Consider the following 13,083-nt stretch of genomic DNA (forward strand, 5'->3'; position numbering starts at 1 on the left):
TACAGTAGATTCTCCTCACTCCACACATTTCTTTGGCAGGTGTAAAGCCTTACATGTCAGGCTTTTGTCTGAAGAAGTATTAGTTAGTTTGCGGAGTTGGTGACCCTGGTATAATAATACTGTTGATCGTTTTGAGTAATTTGATTTTCAGATGGCTGACTATGCTGGTCTCTTGCTGATCTGTGATGCAGTAGTAAGAACTAACATATCCCTAGGTATTACTGACATTGCATTCACTGTATAAGGTTGTTTCAGCTAAATGCAATTGTAAATTCTATTCAGTTAATTAGGCCTAAAAAAAAATTCTTTGTTTCCAGTAACATGCTCAAAAAAATTAGGGTAGGTAGGTCGGAATTTTTTTTTTTTTTGGAAATTGTTTTTAAGGGAGACTTTTCGGAAATTATTTTTTTGTATTTTGTTTGTTTTGTTTTGGGTTTAACCGCGTTTTTCAACAGTATTTCAGTCATGTAACGGCGGGCAGTTAACCTAACCAGTGTTCCTGGAATCTATACCAGTACAAACCTGTTCTCCGCAAGTAACTGCCAACTTCCCCACATAAATCAGAGGTGGAGGACTAATGATTTCAGACCTAATGTCGTTTATCAAATAGTCACGGAGAACATACGCCCCGCCCAAGGATCGAACTCACGACCCCGCGATCTGTAGACCAACGCTCTTACCTACTGAGCTAAGCGGGCGGGCTTATTTTTTTAATTTTTTTTTTTTTCTTTTTTGTAAAAAAATGATTACTAATAAGGGGGATATGCCTTTAGAGCATCAGTAAGTTGATTTCTAACATCACTGGCCATGTTTAACGCATAAAAAGTGCAGTTTTGCATCATTTTGTTAAAAAGTTGAAAAAAATATTCTCCAAGGCCATAAAAACATTTAGGGTCGGGCCAAAAATTTAGGGTAGGTCGGGATACCGGAAACAAACAATTTTTTTTTTATGCCTTACATGACTCATTATAGAATTGCTGTTTGCATATGTTTTTTGCAAAACATTTTATTTAGAAATAATTATCTGAAATATAGGTATATGTGTATAATACACCATTATAGGTAAATGTTCTATTTGTTACAGGGCCTGCTGCTACTGTCCGAAGAAGAAAGTTTGTAGAATTCAGACCACAGGATAACTCATGTTACTGTCCAAAGAAGAATTTTTTTAGAATTCAGACCACAGGATAACTCATGTTACTGTCCAAAGAAGAATTTTAGAATTCAGACCACAGGATAACTCCTGTTACTGTCCAAAGAAGAAATTTTTTTAGAATTCAGACCACAGGATAACTCTTGTTACTCACTGTCCAGAGAAGAAATTTTGTAAAATTCAGACAACAGGATACCGTGAAATCATTAATATCCACGGGGGATTAATTTTCGTGGATTTCGTGGTTGAGTCAATCCACGAAATTTAATCCCAACAAACAAGTAAAATTCCTATTCATTTTATGTTCAAAAGTTGAAATCCACGAATTCATATCCCCTCGAAATTGCCATTTTGACCAAAACCACGAAATTTCATGCCCAAAATTAAATAATTTTACAGTAACTCATGTTACTGTCCAAAGAAGAAAGTCATGCTTCTCATTTAAAAAGTGTTGCTGACTGGCTTGATGAAGAAAAGGATACAAGTTTCAATTCTGTAGAAGTAATTGATATATGGCATTGATACTATGAAGTTATTAACCTTTACCCTGCTAAATATCTAAAATGGACTAGTCCATCATTCAATTTGGGCAGTACCATTTATTATTCAAAGGGGTGTTCACTAAAAATTTACTGACTGAATAGCGAACAGTGCAGACCATGATCAGCATGCATGGATGTGCAGACTGATATTGGTCTGCACTAGTCGCAAAGACAGAATCACTTGCCAGCAGGCTAATGGTTAAAATTCGTGGGGGACTCTTTTCATGGATTTCTTAGTTCATCATATCACGAAATTAAATCTTTATTAATGGGAAAATTTTCCCTTGATTATATGCTAAAAAATCGAAATCCAAAGATTTGTGGTTTCAGAAAATAGGTTGATTTTGCAGAAACTACAAAATTTTTGGCCCACAAAATTAAATGATTTACGGTATATATTTTATCACCGAAATCTCATTTCTTTCAATGCAGTATTTGTGTTCTTTTGAAACTATGTAGTATAAATGTTGTAAACTCCAGAATATCATAAATTTAATTACACTTTGTTACACTTCTCCCGTTATATAAAGTGGGAAGACACACTGAAGACAGTATTCATTTATAAGTCCTGTGAGCATATTCTACAATGATATGTTGACACAACAATCAGTCACTGATCAGCATTTAATAAGCCTTAATTGAGCTCCTGTTTTAAGCATTTAGTGGCCACGATATCCTGTCGTGGAAGTGTCAGTTTGAAATGAAATTGAATATTTCTTTCAATTATTTGATTTTTATAAAACATTCAGGATAAAAGCAGCATGTTCTTTGAAACTGTTGTTTTTTTGCTCTTATCAAAAGATGTTTTATATATTTTTATGTTTGTTAAATCTGTTTAACAGTTTCAGAAATCATTATAGCCTGGAATTATTCTATTTTTTGCTGATGTATATACACTTCGGTTATTTTATGGTTGAAATATTGTGACACCCTCTACATTCTTTGTTAACCTTTTAGCTCCACTATTCGGAGAATAGGGGTGCTATTCTACTCGCCCCGGGCGTGGGCGTGAGCTTTCTTGGTTAAAGTTTTTCGTCAACCTTTGTTTTTAGCTCACCTGTCACATAGTGACAAGGTGAGCTTTTGTGATCAACCTTCGTCCGTCGTCCGTGCGTCAGTCCGTCCGTCTCGTGCGTCCGTGCGTCCACAATTTCTTGTCTGCACGATAATGGTTTCATTTATGATTTTATTTTAACCAAACTTGCACACAACTTGTATCACCATAAGTTCTCGGTTCCTTTCTTAAACTGGCCAGATCCCATTATAGGTTTCAGAGTTATGGCCCCTGAAAGGGCCAAAATTAGCTATTTTGACATTGTCTGCACAATTGCAGCTTTATTTATGATTTGATTTTTACCAAACTGGCACACAACTTGTATCACCATAAGATCTTGGTTCCTTTCTTGAACTGGTCAGTTTCCATTATGGGTTCCAGAGTTATGGCCCCTGAAAGGGCCAGAATTAGCTATTTTGACCTTGTCTGCACAATAGCAGCTTCATTTATGATTTTATTTTAACCAAACTTGTACATAAGTTGTATCACCATATGATCTTGGTTCCTTTCTTGAGCTGGCCAGATTCCATTATGGGTTCCAGAGTTATGGCCCCTGAAAGGGCCAGAATTAGCTATTTTGACCTTGTCTGCACAATAGCAGCTTCATTTATGATTTGAATTTAATCAAACTTGCACAAAACTTGTGCCACCATAAGATCTCGGTTGCTTTCTTGAACCGGCCAGATCCCGTAATGGATTCCAGAGTTATGGCCCCTGAAAGGGCCAAAATTAGCTATTTTGACCTTGTCTGCACAATAGCAGCTTCATTTATGACTTGATTTTAACCAGTCTTGCACAAAACTTGTATCATCACAAGATCTTGGTTCCTTTCTTGAACTGGCCAGATTCCTTCATGGGTTCCAGAGTTATGGCCCCTTAAAGGTCCAAAATTGGCTATTTTGGCTTTTGCAGCCATATAGAGACTTCATTTATGGTTTTATTAGCTCGACTATTCGAAGAATAGTCTAGCTATTCTACTCACCCTGGCGTCGGTGTCGGCGTCGGTGTCGGCGTCGGTGTCACACCTTGGTTAAGTTTTTGCATGCAAGTACATACAGCTATCATTTAAAGGCATATAGCTTTGAAACTTATTTATTCTTTTTCTAGGTCAATTACCAACCTCACTGGGTCAAGTTCCATAACCCTAACATGTATTTTGAGCAAATTATGCCCCCTTTTGGACCTAGAAAATTCTGGTTGAAGTTTAACATGCAAGTTACTGTCTCCAAAACTAATGCAGATATTGAATTGAAACTTCACATGTGTCTTCAGGGTTATAAAACTAGTTGATAGCACCAAGTCCCATAACTCTGACCTTCATTTTGGCCAAATTATGCCCCCTTTTGGACTTAGAAAATTCTGGTTAAAGTTTTGCGTGCAAGTACATACAGCTATCATTTAAAGGCATATAGATTTGAAACTTATTTTTTCTTTTTCTAGATCAATTACCTACCTCACTGGGTCAAGTCCCATAACTCTGACATGTATTTTGGCCAAATTATGCCCCCTTTTGGACTTAGAAAATCCTGGTTAAAGTTTTACATGCAAGTTACTATCCCCAAAACTAATGCAGATATTAAATTGAAACTTAACATGTGTCTTCGGGGTTATAAAACTAGTTGATAGAATCAAGTCCCATAACTCTGACATGTATTTTGGGCAAATTATGCCCCCTTTTGGACTTAGAAAATCCTGGTTAAAGTTTTGCATGCAAGTACATACAGCTATTACCAAAAGGCATATAGCTTTGAAACTTATTTATTCTTTTTCTAGGTCAATTACCAACCTCACTGGGTCAAGTTCCATAACTCTTAACATGTATTTTGAGCAAATTATGCCCCCTTTTGGACTTAGAAAATTCTGGTTAAAGTTTTACATGCAAGTTACTATCTCCAAAACTAATGCAGATATTGAATTGAAACTTAACATGTTTCTTCGGGGTTATAAAACTAGTTGATAGCATCAAGTCCCATAACTCTGATATGCATTTTGGTCAAATTATGTCCCCTTTCGAACTCAAAACTCTTTTGAGTAATAATTTCCTGCTTCTGTGACAATATTTCAAATAGTCGAGCTTGGCTGTCTTATGGACAGCTCTTGTTTGATACAAACTTCCAAAATATCTTCAACAACAATAAATGTTGGATTCCATGACAAATCAGATCCATTCGTAGGTTCCAGAGTTATTTTATATCTGATTACCTCCCCTGATCGTAATCAAAATGGATTTATATCAGTAAGTACTTATAGGACTTATTTGAAATTTCATTATTGTCATTAGTTAGACTGAGCCAATGAGGGTAGATAACTATGGACTGATTTTATGTCAAATTACCTCCCTTTATTTCAAATTAAAATTGGTATATCTCTGTAACTAATGAAGATACTGATCTGAAATTTCATTTATGTCAACAGATTTATTTGGCAGATCCTTCTTTTGTTAACTGACAATCATTTTGTTTTTTTAATTACTTCCCTTTTACGTTACTATAAATAGCTTGTTTTTAGTAACTTTTTTATTATTGGCCGTAGGGAAAACCCGAGACCACTTTTCTGTGGTACAACATGGATGGTACCTCCAATTTTTAGGTGTATTTTGACATATCTGTACCTTGTAAGAATTTTTTTTTTCTTTTTGGTTTAATTTCTTCTCTTTGTTGTTCCTGTCCTTTGGACTTATATATTTTTTCTGAGGACCTTCTTGTCCTCAAGTGCAATGATAACAGGTGAGCGATATAGAGCCAATTCATGGCCCTCTTGTTCTTTGTTACTATTGCTTATATCTTGCTGTAACTTCACATTAACATTGTTCAGCATGCAAACAAAGTATGTGCAGGGGCTGGGTCCATTATACCCAGATCAAGGTCACCAAGGTGTTATACTTGGGTTATTTTTAGGGTTAAAGTTTTTCGGCAACCTTTGTTTTTCTGTCATATCTTTGTTACTATTGCTTATATCTTACTGAAGGGTCATTTAAACAGTGCCTTGATCTGTAATCTTGTATTTGGCTCTCATGGGTTTTGCCAGGCCATACCATACAAGGCGCAAGTGCCTTTTTTTCTGGACCTGCCCAAAATACAACAGTGTAGATTAAGGTACTGCTGTGAAAACCCTATTCTATATTAAATATGAAATACTGTTGAAAATTGGTGTTAACGCCCACTCTATCCCCCACTATTACACAATGATAGAGGATATAGTCAGGAAGTGCATTGTACAAGAACCATAACTCTGTATTTATTTATCCCCCCACCAAAGGTGAAGGGGATATTAGAAATGCTCTCCGTCCGTGCGTCCGTCTGTCGTCCGTCCGTCCGTCCGTGCGTCCGCAACGATATTTGTCCGGAGCATAACTCCAAAAGTACTTGAGGGATTTTCTTCAAACTTCATACACTGATAGAACACATTGGGAGGAAGTGCAGTGTGCAAGAACAATAACTCTACCTTGCCTATTTTTTGAGTTATTCCCCTTTATCTTATTTTCTTAAAAAAATTTGTCCGGAGCATAACTCCAAAAGTACTGGAGGGATTTTCTTCAAACTTCATACACTGATAGAACACATTGGGAGGAAGTGCAGTGTGCAAGAACAATAACTCTACCTTGCCTATTTTTTGAGTTATTCCCCTTTATCATATTTTCTTAAAACATTTTGTCCGGAGCATAACCCAAAAAGTACTGGAGGGATTTTCTTCAAACTTCATACACTGATAGAACACATTGGGAGGAAGTGCAGTGTGCAAGAACAATAACTCTACCTTGCCTATTTTTTGAGTTATTCCCCTTTATCATATTTTCTTAAAGAACTTTGTCCGGAGCATATCTTCTTCATGCATGGAGGGATTTTGATATATCTTGGCACAAATGTTTACCACCACGATGCAGAGTGTCATACGCAAGAACTAGGTCCCTAGGTCTAAGGTCAAGGTCACACTTAGAGGTCAAAGGATACAAGAATAAAAACCTTGTCCGGAGCATTTCTTCTTCATGCATTGAGGGATTTTGATATAACTTGGCACAAATGTTTACCACCACGAGACGGAGTGTCATGCGCAAGATCCAGGTCACTAGGCCTAAGGTCAAGGTCACACTTAGAGGCCAAAGGTCAGATACAAGAATGACTTTGTCCGAAGCATTTCTTCTTCATGCATGGAGGGATTTTGATGTAACTTGGCACAATTTATACACCATCATGAGACGAAGTGTCATGCGCAGTTCCCTTCTTTAGAATTACTTCCCTTTGTTGTTACTTTAAATAGCTTTTATTGTAACTTTTTCATTACTAGTCGTAGGGAAAAATCGAGACCACTTTTCTGTAGTACAACAAACATGCTAAATCCAATTTTGAGGTGTATTTTGACCAGTCTCTTCCTGATGAAGATTTTTGTGTGGACTTGCAATTTTTTTTTTTTTTTTTTTTTTTTTTTATAAAGATTAACTTCCCTTAGTTGTTACTATAAATAACTTATATTGTAACATTTTTATAATTGACCCTAGGGAAAAAACAAGACCACTTTTCTGTGGTACAGCATGGATGTTACTCTCCAGTTTTAGGTGTATTTTATTAATTTTATTATATATAAGGTATCTCTACCTAGTAAGGAGTTTTTTTGTGGACTTTAAAAAACAAAAGACTTACAATGATTACTAAACAACCACAAAATTAACATTCCATTTGCAAATACAGCTGCTAGAGTAAAGAAATTTGCTTTGACGGGCATATATTGTGACATTCTGGCACTCTTGTTCCCTGTTAGCTTTCCATTCCTTCTTTTTACAGTAGCCATATAGAAAAACATCATAGTTATACTCTTCATGAAAATTAATAAAATTTAGCAGTAAACCACCTCACTACTGACTTATTCTTTCTTCCACATCTTAAAACCCCTGATGCGGACCACATCCTTCAATTATGATATGCCCGGTGGGGGGATTAGCCATGTCTGACATGGCTCTTGTTACTTGTTATTTTTGAATTACCTCCCTTAATCCAATTTTACATTTTTAATAGTCCACGGAAAACTTAAAAGTTTTCAAACTAAATACAAGGAAAGACGACAATAAAGGGGAGGGTTTGGAGAACCATAGCTATACTAACTCTGCTTTTTTCTGTGTTTCAGTTAATATCCCATCCTATAATGTTCTCATTATAGACTTAAGAAATGCAGTGAATGAGTATGGTTCATACATACCCCATGTTTGAATGATGTCCTTTTGTGACATTAATTGTTTTATGAAAGACAACCGAAGTATTATTAAAGAGATTTAAGTTGCATTCATACATTAATAGGGGGCATTGAAAAGTGCATGAACCATAATTATTTCGTCTGTCATTCCCATTTGTTATTTTGGTCCATCATGACTTTAGTTGGTTATGAACTTTATAGAGAAAACTTCGATAGCAGTATGTTATTAAAACGATTACCAGTTAAACATTGAAAAATGATTTGACGGACAAGGTCCTCCAAGTATAGTTTTCATTTTCAAACAATAATGATAGTACTAGTAAAAATCGGTATAACTTGAGATAAACTGAAGGTGTGATCATTTGAAACGGATATACGCGTTGATAAAATGGTAACACTGTCTTGATATTAAGCTAGGGTTCGTGAGTTCGAACCCTTGCTGTTTTAATTAGATATCACTAACAGTAGAATAAGAGTCCTTACACCGCGAAAGAACCAGGAAATTCTGAAATCGGAACTTCCTCTGTAACTTGCACAATCCTCCCACGTAAATTACTGACATTCATATGTAGGAGTCGCCGACATATGTGTTTCCAGTGGCGTTTGTAATTAAGTTTAACTACAAACAAACAAGTAATTAATATTTTTGTTGACATTGTTTACCATGATATTTTTTGTTAATAAAATTTATTGTAATGTAGTGTTTATTTTCTTCGACTTTTTTTTCTAGATGATATTGAAATGTTTCCTTTTGTTTATTGCCTCAAGTCCTGCTTGTAAATATGCCTGTTTGATCCAGGAGTAATGATACCACTCCAGTCTGAAATTATTGATCTGGTCAGTGTGTCTCATTTTTACTATTCCTTTATAAGCAACTTGGGTTGAAAACGAGGTCACTAGCCTCAGATCATACTAACGCTAACCCAAACCCTAGATGTCGCACTGTGTACCCGATTTAGATGAGTATGGTCAAAATAGTCTTGGTCAAATGTAGGCCAGATATTTATTTTAAACATGAAAATTAGGTATAAATGACAAATGAAATTTCATTAGACTGAATATGTTTGTTAATGAACGTGTGGCCAGAAAAACACTGACAGACACCGAGTCATTTGCGCATCAGTACTAAGTATACAATAGTTATTTAAAGCTACTCGCTGTTCACAGTTTAGGTGAATTTTTTCAGCATGTACTTTTCCACCAAGTTTGGCATAAAATGTATATATGACACTGAAAAATGATAAAATGGGTGATAATAAAAGTAAGATATTGGTAAAAATGCAAGAAGTACTACCTTCTACACAATATGTTTGGTTATTTATAAAAATATCTTACAAAAATCTGATGGCAGTAAATTTGTACCACTTGTCACTTTCAGGCTGAGAGTACTCATTTTTTATGGATTTTTGAGAGAAAATAATTTTTCGTCTAAAATATGCGGGTTAGTCCCTTTAAAAGCTGCTAAGTTCAAACGCAAAGAGATGCTGCTTCACTGCTCATTATGATCAGAACGATAAATAAGAAAGACAGATAATTATATATAGCCTTTCATTAAATTGCACGTAGTCCATATGAACTCAGTCTTTTAAGATGATCTGATTTTAATGACATCGGATTATCAATCAACAACTTAGTTATTCCGCGACAGGTGATCGACACGACATTTCGACCAACTGTCTTTCGGTATGTAGTCGGGTCGATGTTCTGTCGTGTCGATGAATTGTCGTGTCGATGTTTTGTCTGTCGATGTTTTGTCGTGCTCCCGATTAGATGGCTTAGTGGTTTTGCAATGTTTGCTGATCTTTACACTGCTCTTTTTAATATCTTTTTTTTCGAAGAAAGGGACTGTTGAAATACAAAAAAAATATAACATTTTGTTAAACAATCGTGTATTATGCAAGTTCCCTACCCACATATATTAAATAATCATCACTAGGCAGGGGCAGTGCTAACTCCATTACAATGTAACAATAGAAAACATTTACACTTCTCTCACAATTGATTCTACAATTCACAGGGAACTTATGACAATTAACGACATCCGCAAGCATCGGCAATAGGCCGCTAATGAAGCAATTTTATACCAGTGTTCTACTGGTAGGCCAATTAAATGAAAGTAAGAATTAACTTACTTTTCCATTGGTCCTGTTGAAATCAATGTGAGAAAATGATAATAAATGTTCGTGTGTCTATCAAAAATATACGGTTGTATAACGAATGTAGTGCGAACAACAAATAAGTGCGCAAGTATATAATGTATAATATATGCTGATAACCACATTTTCCGACATTTCGTGGGCACCTGGTTTTTGGAAGGTCTAGGGAATTTCAAAGTGGTAAGTTCATCCAATATTTTATGATTTATCTTGTAATGTTTATATGATTCCATTATTTTTTTGTAAAGTTATATATTAATAGTGTGCATGATATTTTTCCATTAAAAGTGTGGATGGGGTAATTATGACAACATGTAAAGTGTAAGATATTTGTTAGTGACATATATACTTATATAATACTGATATCACCTTGCATTCATAGTAGCCTGCAAGAACAGAGATACCCGAAATCCCTGTAACATGAAGTGGGATATTATGTTCTACAAAAAAAAAAAAAATCAATTTTTATTAAATTTTAGAAAATGCTTAAACAGCGGGTGAAGGAAATGCCCTATAGAATAAAAATGAGTGCGGTGATCTGTGCTTTTTCTATGATTAAATGTCTTACAACAAATTTTCTTCAAGCTCACAGAGTATGAAAAAATCTTAGTGGTAGAACAAAATTGATCCTGCATCCGTATGGGAGACGTTTGGTCTATAATAGGTAAAGGAATGTGGAAATTTGATGTTTCCACAGGAATAGCTTACATGCGATAAAAAGGATATTACATTATTGATGTTTTTAAAACTCAATGAATAAAAACGATAAAATGCTCGGAAGAGCCTCGAATTTTATTATTTTATTCAACTCGTTTAATAAATTCAATATGACTCCCCCCCCCCCCCCCCCCCAAAAAAAAAACCAACACGTGTAATATCCCGTTTATTTTTTAGAAAAATGAAAACGCACACATACAATTCATTCACATTTCAGATTAAACAGATACGATGGACACTATCTCGGCCATGAGCAACCTTTCAGTTCCATCAAATGGCAGTCAGTCGTTTATAAACAGCACCAACAATACAACATTCTTTACAACATCGGTTCCCTATGTCGACGACAGACTGGAAAAAGCGAAGAACATCATGTTCAACATTCAGTATGTTCTCTTGCCGTTTTTCCTCATCACGGGACTGTTTGGAAACACGTTTACAATCGTTACCATGGCATCTCGTCGGTTCCAGCATCTGACCTCGAGATACATCCTTATCTTTTTGGCTATCTCCGATACAGTCCTTCTTATTACACAGCCGTTCAACAAACTATGGGTCATCAAACTTCTTGGGACCGACCTTCGAGCACTTTCTACCGCTTCATGTAAAGCGTTCTTTGTCATTTTCCGTTCAGCAAAAATGACATCCTCCTGGTTGGTAGTCATGCTATGTTTTGAACGATTTGTCGCTGTTGTATTCCCTCTCAAAGCGAAAACTATCATTAGGAAACGATTCCTTTTGCCTGCCGTTGCCGCTGACTATATTGCCAACTTTGTCTACAATTCTGTATGGTCCTTTTCATCAGGGGTGGTTGGCGGAATCTGTAAGCCGGATCTACCGAGCCTGAGACACAAATACTTCGTAATAATCGGATGTACATTTTACTCATTCATCCCAACTGTGCTGTTAATCATTTTCACGCCACAGATCATCGTCAGATTGGTCCGGCAGGCAAAATTTCGCCGTCAACTGTCTAAAGTGGCATCTACATCGAAATCGATGAAGACTTCGGTCAATGCCACAGTGTCGTCTCGCAGCAAGCAAGAGGAGGAGATGATGCGTGCAAGTATTATGGTTCTTGGAGTCATGATCGCGTACATCGTCCTGATTATCCCAATCACCACCGTACATCTGTACTCGTTTGCCGCTGGAGTAAGTGCTTTCGACGAAAACAGTTACGGTTTCTTCATCTACCGGGAAGTTGCACAGATGCTGGAACAAATCAATTATGCTGTGAATTTCTTCTTCTATGTTCTCTGTTCAAGTGCATTTCGAGGTAGGGTGAAAGAACTCTTGTGTTTCAGCGAATGTCGCGCAAAAAATCCCAAAAGTCGTCAAGGTAACAGCCGTACGTCCTCGTTGAAATTATCAGCGGAATCGTCAAAATGTCAAGAAACGTAAAATGGCTTTAATGTCATATTTCCAGTATTAGTGTTTCCTTAAGTATGGAAGTCAACTGTATTTGGGAAATAGATTTTAGTTTTGCGTGCTTTGTCGGCAGATAAAACACGGAGAAAATAAAACGGCTATCCGTATACTGCTTGTATGCTTAAGGTAGTTCTGCACGTTTGGTTGATTTTTTTTTCTACAATGTAGAATTTGATTAAACCTTGACTTTTCAAAACTCCGGAATATACTTTGAAAATTAAAAATTAAAAAGATAGGGTCGTCTGCTTGATTTTTTTGCTAGACTGATTTGAAAAACTTGGACCTCATACGAGTTTTCATAATGGGCGTCTTTGGGAAAACCGCAAGTTTGGTAATATTTTCTCTAACAGAATTAATCTACAATATAAATTTTAAAGACTCTTCTCACAGTTGTACATAAAAATGTGGTCTACAATATGATGAGATATAATGTATAGCTCTATGCGGTTGTTTTTGAGATATTTACCCATGACTATGGATACCCGCACAATTCGCGCATATTTTAAGGCATTATTTGGTATTATTTAACGTGTCAAATGTTGTAATAGCATGTTTAATTTCCTTTAGAAAGATAGTAACGTTGCCGTTTTTATCAATTTACTAAAGGATTACCATTAATTCTTATGACAATTTTTATTTCCGTATGCCGTGTGCAGACTTTATTCTACGTAATCCGGATAAATGACGTTACGTCATTACTTCCGGTTCATCAAACGTGCAGAACAACCTTAACACTGTAGATAACATTTGTGGAGTTATTTAGTGGCTGATTTTTGTCATTTTTGGAGAGTCTGAACAGTGCATACGCGGCAAATACCTCATTTGTCATGTCAGCACGCTTATCTTTGT

General features: G+C 36.0%; 2 protein-coding genes across 2 annotated transcripts in view; both read left to right on the forward strand.

The window, feature by feature from the left end:
* The window catches only part of LOC123566340 (E3 ubiquitin-protein ligase trul-1-like), a 31,925-nt gene extending 23,287 nt beyond the window's left edge, over positions 1 to 8,638 (forward strand). The window contains exon 14 of the mRNA XM_045360321.2: positions 1,085 to 8,638. Within this exon, the coding sequence (XP_045216256.2) occupies positions 1,085 to 1,139 (55 nt within the window). The 3' untranslated portion in view covers positions 1,140 to 8,638. The remainder of the gene's footprint in view (positions 1 to 1,084) is intronic.
* A 2,399-nt stretch (positions 8,639 to 11,037) lies between these two features.
* On the forward strand, positions 11,038 to 12,207 carry LOC123565735 (leukotriene B4 receptor 1-like). The gene has a single exon (XM_045359532.2). The coding sequence runs from the start codon at positions 11,038 to 11,040 to the stop codon at positions 12,205 to 12,207; it is 1,170 nt and encodes a 389-aa protein (XP_045215467.2).
* The last annotated feature ends 876 nt before the right edge of the window (positions 12,208 to 13,083 follow it).

Source organism: Mercenaria mercenaria, chromosome 8 (assembly GCF_021730395.1).
Source record: "Mercenaria mercenaria strain notata chromosome 8, MADL_Memer_1, whole genome shotgun sequence".
Lineage (NCBI taxonomy): Eukaryota > Metazoa > Mollusca > Bivalvia > Venerida > Veneridae > Mercenaria > Mercenaria mercenaria.